The sequence below is a fragment of the Notothenia coriiceps genome, unplaced genomic scaffold, assembly GCF_000735185.1.
Source record: "Notothenia coriiceps isolate Sejong01 unplaced genomic scaffold, NC01 NC01_scaffold00025495, whole genome shotgun sequence".
Taxonomy (NCBI): domain Eukaryota; kingdom Metazoa; phylum Chordata; class Actinopteri; order Perciformes; family Nototheniidae; genus Notothenia; species Notothenia coriiceps.
The window spans coordinates 1-10301 of NW_011358196.1; the positions used below are offsets into that span (position 1 = coordinate 1).

The 10301-nt window shown below is 42.2% G+C and overlaps 1 protein-coding gene across 1 annotated transcript; it reads left to right on the forward strand.

Moving 5' to 3' along the window:
- Nucleotides 1-2800: 2800 nt before the first annotated feature.
- LOC104956157 (cytoplasmic dynein 1 intermediate chain 1-like) lies at nt 2801-8620 on the forward strand. The gene is made up of 3 exons (XM_010783612.1): nt 2801-2972; nt 5654-5779; nt 8087-8620. Exons 1-3 carry the CDS (start codon nt 2886-2888, stop codon nt 8195-8197), a joined length of 324 nt encoding a protein of 107 aa, XP_010781914.1. The 5' UTR covers nt 2801-2885; the 3' UTR covers nt 8198-8620.
- The last annotated feature ends 1681 nt before the right edge of the window (nt 8621-10301 follow it).

A 10301-nucleotide genomic window follows, 5' to 3' on the forward strand; every position in this document is an offset into this window, starting at 1 on the left:
AAAAAGGCAGTACATGAAATAAATATGTGCTCATGACCTGAGGAGCAGTTGAGATTTTTCTGTAACTGTATGTGTTGTATTGCTACTTTAAAGTGGACCTATCATGCTATATTTGAATAATATAGTGTAGGACCATACCTATATAAGGCATATTTATACTTTTTATTTTTCTAAATACCAAACAGATCATGCATTTTAGCCATTCCTCATTTCGCTCAATTTAACACTGTCTTTTCATGGGCTGATTCTGTGAGAACAGCACCATCTACAGGCATGGCATATGTACTACAGCGTCTCCAGCGCTTTCCAACGGCAATGTCCGTGGCTGTCTCCTCCTGATTGGTGGAGTTGGCCCAATAGCTGTAGCGCCACTTCTGTGACGTCAGAGAAGTGTTCAAATCTGGATCAGTCTGTATCCGATCCGTTACAGCCCCTTTTTAAGAGATTTGGGTATGGAGGAAAATAGAGAGAGTTGTGTTTTCTGACACTTGGTGAGTTCCCTGGAACACCGGGGACACATATTCATGTATAAAAGACGTACAAAAGTGCATTTTGCATGATAGGTCACCTTTAATGTTTGTTTTATTCAGTTGTCGTATGGCTCTGGAGGAAAAGCTATTTATTAAAGTTAAGTTAAAGGTTCTATAATTTCCGTGGGACTTATTTATATTATATTATATTTACTAATATCTTTGAAGGCAACATCAGACGACGCAGGCTGACGTATATGTTTTTACATCAATATCTAATGTATAAATGCAAATTTCCCCTCTGTGGGACGAATAAAGGTATTCTGATTAAATGCTAAACTTATCTTAACTTAAATTGCACCAATCCACTCTTAAATGTAACACTGTGATGTCAGCTCTCAGTACCCGGCGCTGCTGTTCCAGTTCAAACGGCTGGAAGCTCCTGAGCTCCTCGGCAGGAGAGATAATGACAACCAGTGACTTCACGTGCGGCGCCACGCGGATTAAGTTCCATTTAAAGATTAGTTTTAAGACTTGTTGCTGCAGATTATTTACCCAAATCACCTTATTTAAGATAGGTAGATTATGGACTTTGGTAAAATAGTAGTTTACATTTTGAATAATAGGACTGTATTCATCTGTAAGACTAGAAGCACCTACTTCAAAAAGAAGGTGTGACATGGCATGTGGGGCTTAATTCAGCCAGATTATCCAAATGAAATGACGTTTTAGGTTATTTGATGATGTGGAGCCCAAGGATGGGTAAAAGAGTGTGAGACTAAAACCAGGAGGGGATTACAAAGAGTGAGAACATAAACAGGAACGTTTGATCGAACGCTGACACTGCGAGATAGAGAAAAATGACCTCCGCTGTCACCCGCCGGCTGGAAAACAGGTTCAATCGAAGCTTGAAATTGGCTGGACTGTTTGTTTGTGTTTGTGTGAGAGTGCGTCGCTATCTGTCTGCAGGTCTCACAGCGTTTCAGAACAACTGTGGAGCGAGAGGGTAAAGGTGATGGAGAGAGAGAAGGAATGAGAGCAGGAGGAGAGTGGGCGAGAGACTGCATTCCTCTTTCTGCTCCTCCAGCCAACCTGTCTCCCTCTCTACCTGTCAGGAATGCAGTCTGTGAGCCTCTGGAATCCTAACAGCCGCTCTGAGAGATGGGCACACACACACACACACACACACACACACACACACACACACACACACACACACACACACACACTTACACACACACTCGCACACACACGCACACACACACACACACTTGTCTTAAGCCATATTCCCATATTTACTGTATTTAACTGATCCACCTATCTTTAATTTACACAAGATCAAAACCCTTTAAGCAGTTGGTAAGGACGTTATGTGACATTCTTTTCTTACTTTTTTTATAATTTTTTTCTAAAACAAAAGAATGGAAGTTATATAATACATTTTACATGCATTTACAATGACTTGCATTATCTCGTGTAGGGTTTACAGAAGATATAAGGAAAATAAAATATTAAATATAAATTGCTGTAAAATAACTTGGTATACACAAACCTAACTTATCTGATACAAGATTATTAAATACTTTTACATGTTTTGTGTCATCCTGCTTTGCTTTTGGGCCTTAACTTCACAAACGCATAGATCGATACCAATATCGATCAATTATGATCCAATGTTGGCATCACAGGTATTCCAGTGTGTTTTTTGGCCAATTAGTAACTTGAAACAACAGAAAAAGTTCTGCTTTAGATCATTAAGACAGAAGTGTGTCCTCCAGAGAGCCCTGACACGTATCTTCTAAAGACGGTCACACTGTTTTGGACTCAAAGAACATTTGTTTATGTTAAAAGATGAATATACTGCTTCTCTCTGAAACATTGATTCCAGTGCAGGCCTGAAAGAATCCGGCCCTCCATGCTCACAAACAAACACACACACTCACTTTAACACACATCCTTTCCCGCATACATTGTCAACCCCTATATTTCCTCCCATCCCTTCCCATCTCTCCCTCTCTCCCCCACCCTCCCGCAGACAGCTGTTGTGTTGAGGTTACAGTACACCTTGTGGAGGGGCCCTCCCTTTCATCTCTCCCAGCGGTTTTATGGTTCTGTGTGAATGTGCTAGGCTTTTTAATTAGGCTCTGCACCCAGACAGGCCCCAAGGCTGAGGCAGCGCCACTCTGTCTGAAGCTCGCTCACTCCCTCTCTCCATTCCTTCTCGCCCTCTGTCTCTCTGTTTTCTCTCTATCTCCAGTGTGTCATCTTGTGCAATCCGTTACTGTCTCTCTCTTTCTCGACAGTTCTTTATGACACCAAACACACGTCCATAGATGTCCTCTTTTTTTTTCTCTCTTTCAGCACAACAAGCCTTTGTACTCGTTTGAGGACAACGCCGACTATGTGTACGACGTCATGTGGTCGCCCGTGCACCCCGCCGTGTTCGCCGCCGTGGATGGCATGGGCCGCTTGGACCTGTGGAACCTCAACAACGACACTGAGGTGTGTGTGTCGGGTGAATATAGGTCATCATGGGCGTGTTTTCTCTGTCATCTCTTTGTGTGTTGATGTGTGTGTTTGCTGTCCTCAGGGCCTGTTGCTGGGCTTCTGCCCCGAACCGCACAACCAAACACCCAAAAGCCTTTTTCCTCCCACCCCCCTTCCTCCACTACCAACCCCTCCACATCCCTCCCAACACACACACACACGATTCAAGATTCTGTGGGCGTTTCCCGCAGCCCTCACTTTAAATCAAACCGGGTGACAGCTTCTCATCACCAGTTCCCACCCAGACGTCCCGCTAACGTTCCTGCAACCTCTGTCCAACGCTCAGGCAACTTCAGCACCCCACCACCACGCATCATCTGCCTCCCACACTGCGCTCCGTCAGTGAAGAGCACAGATGTGAAGGAGACCACGAGCTCAGAGCCCTCAGTCCGCAGGCCCATCCTGAGAGGGAAATCGTAAAAGGAGAAAGTTCAGGGTTTCTCACTGCATTCGGGCGAAAACATTTTCAGAAGAGAGCATTTGAGGCCAGTGTTATTAGTCAGTTTAACTTTACACAACGTAAAATACATAAATGTAATGTAAAATATGACGTACCTTTTTGTAGCAGTAGCAATATTATCTGATGCTCTCAAGGTGACTTTATTCTACAAATCAGGCACGTTGTTGTTTTTTTGCTGATTCTTATTTATAGGGTATATTTAGGAAGATTGGGAAAAAATGTATGTCCCAAACTTTTTTAACTATGCCTCTAAAGAGTCAAAAGTTGCATTAAATTGAAAATAACTCTCCAGCCAAGAGTCTGAAAAACTTTTCTGCAACTCTGATAGGAGAGTGGGTATTATAGCTTTGATCACGCAGGACAAAGTAGGGATAAAAGGATCCTCCATTCTCCTGCTCCTCTTGGTTTCCATGGAGACAACACCCACAGTGCCTTCAGACCTTGATATAGATCTGCATCTCTACAGATGCTCTCCTCTATCTCTCTCATAATGCGCTTTCACTCTCATTTTCTTGCAGATATAAAATTCAGATCACATCTCCAGATTTGATGTCACATTTCCGTTGTATCTGTCTCTGTCTTCTACTCTTGTTCTAACCCCAACCTCTCCTCCCCTGATCTCTCCCCCCCCCCATCACCAGCGCTGGCTCTTTCCTCTGCAGCACAGATGATCATTTTCCCATGGCTCTCTTAACAGCAGCCTTTTCACAGACAGAGGAAGAGTTAATTATCCACGGACTAACTCGGCTAATAATGTGCTTTATGAGGAACATTTGCTCGAAACGGATGTACCGAACACATGCACACACATCCTCTCATACACAGTCTAATAGCAACAGACTTCCATTGTTGCCATCATATATTAAAAACACACATAACGACACTAACGGAGCGCCTGGTTCTCATTTCCAGCACACAGACATATACAGCCAATTTAAAGCGCTCAGTTCAGATCCACTCGGGCGCAGCGGTGGAAGCTAGCAGGCTAATGGCAGTCAGTCTGTGGTTAGCTCTGCTTTAAATACGCGGGAGCTCGGTGTGTGAGGCGACGTGATGCCAAGGCCTCTGTCTCCACTGGTGACATGTGTCAGACTCGCCTCCCGCACGTCAGGAACAGTTTATGGAAACAGATGGTTTTAGGTTTTTAAAGGTGCAACACGAGCACGACTGTTTACCAAAAAGAGCAACAGCTCGCCCACAACAGCAAACACCAGCGCAGTTATCATACAGTAAATAGCTCTGTGTGTGTCCACATTTGAATGAGAAGTTGTAAATGTGACAGCGATGTTTGTAAAACCTCCTGAGTGTTTGGACAAAGTTGTGCTTTCAATGTAGTAAACGTGTTCTGTAAATTAGACTATAATGGCGTAATGCCCCCATTTCCCAATAAACATTAAGAGGAATAGCTTTAACTGCAATTAGGGTCATTACATTCAAATAAATAAGGACTCATTCTTTTTGTTGGTAACTGACAAATAAAATCTCACATTTCATTGGCTACATTAATCAATGAGGACAATTAAGTGTTTAACAGCAGCTGTGACCAAGTAAACAATGTTTCAACACCTCCTGTCTGCAGCGAGGAAGAGGAGGAGGAGGAGGAGGGTTGTGTTTTATAAATGTTTATGTGCCTTATTAGAGGCTAACATAGCATCTTTATTTATGTCCAAGGTGCATAATGTTCTCTAGTCCTCTCACTACTAAACAGGATAAGGTTCTAATGGGTCTTTCCACTTCTTTGTTCCAATATAATGTTTTAATAAAAGTTAAAGTATATGTCATAAAAAGCATAATTCAAAATGAAAGTATAGTGTGTCATTTAAAGAGATTCAGATGATAATCAAAGTAAAGTACAAACCTCATGGTATTTTATGTGATACAAAAAAATCATAAAAAGTATTCCAAAAGGCAGTATCCCACAAAATGTTTTTAACAATCATATATAGTTCAGAATGCCATTAAAAAAGTATCGTATACAATGTTGAGAATAAGTGTCATTAAAGACATCATAATATATATAACAAATATCGTAGAATAGAAAGTGTTATACATCCCAGTTTACATGGGACAAATCAGATGTGTAATCTGATTACTGATTCATTATTGAAATGTGATGTTTGTAGAATATAAGATGTTTACAATATTGATACAATGTGTTGAATTTCTTGTCCTCCAGGTCCCCACTGCCAGTGTGACTATTGAGGGCGCTTCAGCCCTGAACAGAGTGCGCTGGTCGTCGGGGGGGAAGGAGGTGGCTGTGGGCGACTCAGAGGGCAGGGTCTGGATCTATGATACTGGAGAGGTACATGTATTAATCGTTTAAATGTAAACAGTATGAATCACATCAAACAATATATTGTAGATCAGAATCATTTTTGTACCCGAAAACAAGGGCAGAGTGAGCATTCCTGTTTTTACCAAAGTGCTGTGATGCCTGGAGCTGGTGGCAAGTTTAATTCAAAACAATCCCAAGATGTAATTACAGCCTAGGTGCCTAAAGCTTGGGTTCACTACAATGACCGACACATATTATTACGGTTGTAATTGAGTTGTACCACAGCAGATTTATGAAGAGATTTCAGAGCCTGACCTTGAGTGACTGCTGGAGCTAAAGTAATACCTCACTGCTGATGCTACCAAAGTAAACTGTCATTTGGTGAAAACAGCTACAAATAGTCCGATTGTGTATGTTAGTTTAACTGAGTCATGATTTTACAGTTTTGCATTTGCTCAGTACATACTGTAGTCTCGTTGCATGTATATTTGGTTCTCTAACTTTGGCGAAAGACAGAAGAGCAGACATAGGTGTATTTTCTCTCTGTAAAACCTCCACTTGCACCACCACTGATCATTTGAGGTCCCTCAGCTCTGTATGTTTACCCAACTGTCAGTTTTGCCATGACTGTGAGCGTTTGATTCTTCCTCCTCCCTGTTTCCTGTCCCTGTAAAACGTCCTCCACGTGACTTTGCCATCACCACAAAGCAGCCAGCCCCCCCCCCCGCCCCGAGCCTGCATGTTGTCTCATGGTTGGAGGGATCTGGTTAGGATCCCCATGTGAGGCTGCGTTAGCCTAGCCACAGGGCTAAATTTAGCATCTTTTTGTTGTGTGGTGAGTTGAGAGGTTCGGCTGAGCTGGGTTAATGGTAACGAAGAGTCATCAATAAAAAGGAGAGGGGTTTTATGACTCCACAGAGGAGTGTGTGTGTGTGGTGGATGATGGGAGTATTCACTTCACTGTAAACTCCATAAATAGCTCAAACTGGGGGAAAAGTGACAGCAGTAAGGTTTATATGCAAATGTATTTACTTTAGTATAATTTTTTTTTTTTCGTACAAAGTAGTTTTAGGTGGTTAATCAGCAAGGATAAGGATTCTACTTATGTTAGTCTGTGTTGGAGCTACAACAATAACAAGACTCATCTATCAACGAATGATGACAAACTATTTTGATACGTTTTTTTACATGAAAAAAGGACAGAAAATGCTGTTTGCAACTTCTCAAATACGGACCTTTCCAAGATTTTCTCTGAGCTTGTCATATTAAACTGAATACCTTTTGGTTTTTGACTGACACACATTGTGAATCCCCTCAGTTTTGGAGAAACTGGGATAGACATTTTTCAATATTTTCTGACATTTGATAGATTAGATTTATTGTCCCCAGGGGTCTATTATAGAAGAAGCGATATGTCCTTTAATCTAGGAAATTACCTTCAGATCTATCTAAATGACAGTAAAGTTAAGTTAAAGCCATTATAAGTATTTTGGATGGTTGCCATAGTCAGTGTCTCATGTTGCTTCATCAGATGAAAAGGTATTTTTTTTAAAGCCTGAACAACACTAAATCTCAGTTTCTTTGACACTTAGCAGTCTTACATTTCTCCAAACTGAAGTCACTCAGGCTCCATATACTCAGTGTTCAGCCGGAGCCCCTGCTGCTGCCGGCCCGGCTCTGTGGGGGGGTTCAAAATGGCCGCCTCCCTCCTCCTGGTTCCTGTTTAATTACAGCCTGGCCATGCAGAGCGGTTACAGACAGCCTGGGTGGCGGCCGCGGCTCCTGTCCCCCCCACTCCCCCCACTCCCCACTCCACTCCGACTCCCACAGGGTCGGACTGCAGCTCCACACTTAGAGAACAGTTTGACATCCTGTATCAGCGCCATGGTTACTGCCTCTTATAGCATTTCAGACATGCAGAAATATAACAACTATTTGATTGATTGGCAGGATTATTCTTACTGAAACGCTTTGTCCCCAATGACATAGGGATGCTGGGTCTTTTTCTCAAAGGATGTAAAGACAATTATGGGAGCCAACACAAGATGAAGCCTCTAACAGGAAGTCATAAAATGTGTTATTGGTACCATGATTGCATTTAACATCAAATTATTAGAGTTTAAAATCAAATAAGGATGCAACGAAGGGACATGACCTCGTCTATACCCTAAGATCGGTCAAAACACAGCCTTTGTCATCAAGAATAAACTTGTCTTGAATGAAAATCAATGTGTCATTCATCCTTGGAGATGATTCTCTGGTATCCTAACAAGTCATAACACAGCGTGCAGATGAAGCCAGCACTTAATGCCATGTTTCCTGTTCCTCCCTCAGCTGTCAGTGACTCACACCGATGATTGGTCGCGCTTCGCTCGGACGCTGATGGAGATCCGTGCCAACCGGGCGGACGGCGAGGAGGAGGGGCCTATGGAGCTGGATTCATAGAGCAGGCCTCCAGACCAATTAGGGTGGATCAGAGAGCAGAGGGAGCACTACGGAGCCAGATGATTGGGTTAGAGAGGTGTGTGCGGCCTTAAGCCTGAGTCACAAAGGTGGACCCGTTAAATGGTCCCATTTAACCTGGCTAAGCTCGCCATGGTATTTTAACCTCTTCCAGAGCAGGTGGTGCTTTGGATTGAAATCCATCATGAAAAGCACCACCATTTCCCTTATCAACTGCTTATAAAATAACCGTACCATTCTTGCCAAATTCTGTTAACCTAGGTGCCAGAATTTGGAGGGATTGTTTTTAGGCGTGCTGGCCTTTCCTACAGATATTCTCTGAGCGATATGTAGACCCTCCAGAAAAACGCGATTATGCGATCGCAGAATTTACCGCATAATCAGCAAAATGGCGCAGATTTTGAAAAGGCCGCATGTTTATCAAAAGGCCGCATAATCCCCGCATTTTTCCACATAAAGTTGAGAAAAAAAAAGTTAACTCGTCTTGACGTGAAGTAGTGATGATCATAGAAGGTAAACAACACCGTAGAGTGAACGTGTGGAACTCACACGAGAGAAAACACCAAGATGAAAAAATCTGATCCATCTCATTTACCGACGCGTTTTTCTCGGGAGGGTCTAGATATGAGAATCTCAGCAAGGAATACATTATAAATGTAAATGTGTTGGGGCCGTCTGTTGGAAATTTAGCGTGGAAGCATACATGTATTGTTGGTATACAGTTAGTGATGCGCGAAAAATCAGAGCTACAATACTGCGAAAGAAATTCTGCTTGTTGTATGATCTCTGGAAAACTTAAATAAGCTCCTAAAGTTGCAGGTAGCATAGATTTTATAACTTAAATAGAATCAATATGATGTTTACTTGCATAGAATGCAGTATAATTCTTCATATAGATACCTATGTGTGGTAAATTTACACCAGTCACTCAGCTTCTAGGGTGAACAGCATCCATTGTGTGTCTGGTAAAGCTCGCCCCTAAAGTTACTTTTCAGAATTGTTTAGTTTATTAGTAGTTATCAGAGTTAACGTTTCAATCAATAAAGTAAATCAAATATTATACTCGAGTATAAGCGTCAGTTGCATCCCTGTTGTATAGCTTGTTCAGTTGATCACCATTTGCATAAGAGTGCAATGAGTGTTACAAATTAATATTAATTACAAATTCACACAATTAGGGTATTCTGCCATTCATTGCGCTTTTGCCTTATTTGCAGATTATGAGCAAATCTTTTTGCCACAAATCTTCTCCCTAACTTACCGTGACCCCTGCTCCTTCTTTCTCTGAAGCAGGAGGTGGATCCCCTCTGTGTGGATATAGGAACTCAAATGAAATACTAAACATCTGGCTGTATAGGAACGCTCACAGAACCTGATGAAGGAAAGGCCTGGGTTAACAAAGACTGTTGATAACAAGTCTTTTCTGGACTAGGGGTTGTGTGAGGCCAGCTAACGTAAAGAAAGCCTGGTTCTCTCAATAGGTACTTCGTTAGTGCCGCCATCTGTGAGCTTTATCGGTGTCACTGTAGCATGTGTGTGTCCTCAGATCAGTTGTTGTTATTACCAGTATGTACATGTTGCGTGTTTGGTCCGAACAAGGCCGCTGTTTCCTTCATGGATTTCTTGCATTTTAAATTGGTTTAACTGTTTGACCTCTTCTACTTGGTCTGCCCTTATTTATTTCCTTACTGACCTAATGGTGGATTTTAGGGTTGCTTGCCACCCTGTGAGCCTACTAGTATAAACAGGGCAGTCTTATGAGGCCTTAAGATAAGTGTACTGTGACAAGCTTTGCCACCTATAATCAAAGCAGGGTCCATAGACTAGTCATGTATTTTGTTTACAAAATATCACGTTTACTTTAGTGTTGTGTGTTGATTTCTTCTGTGTAACGCATGCATTCGGACACATTCCCTGAAATTTCCGGAAGCGTATAAACATGAGTTGGTCATGGTTGGACGTTTCCACACGTGGTTGCTTTGCGTCAGGATGAACTGAGTCACGTCTTGTATCCGGCACTTTGTTCCGGCCGAGGCAACAGCTTTATATTCTTTAATGAACTGTTAATTATCAAGGATGGTATTAT

Excerpts from the sequence above, each read along its gene's own strand:
- LOC104956157 (XM_010783612.1), top strand. The coding sequence starts at position 2,886 with ATGTGGTCGCCCGTGCACCCCGCCGTGTTCGCCGCCGTGGATGGCATG. Across the intron at positions 2,973-5,653 it reads ACCTCAACAACGACACTGAG|GTCCCCACTGCCAGTGTGAC; the intron begins GTGTGTGTGTCG and ends CTTGTCCTCCAG. Across the intron at positions 5,780-8,086 it reads GGATCTATGATACTGGAGAG|CTGTCAGTGACTCACACCGA; the intron begins GTACATGTATTA and ends TTCCTCCCTCAG.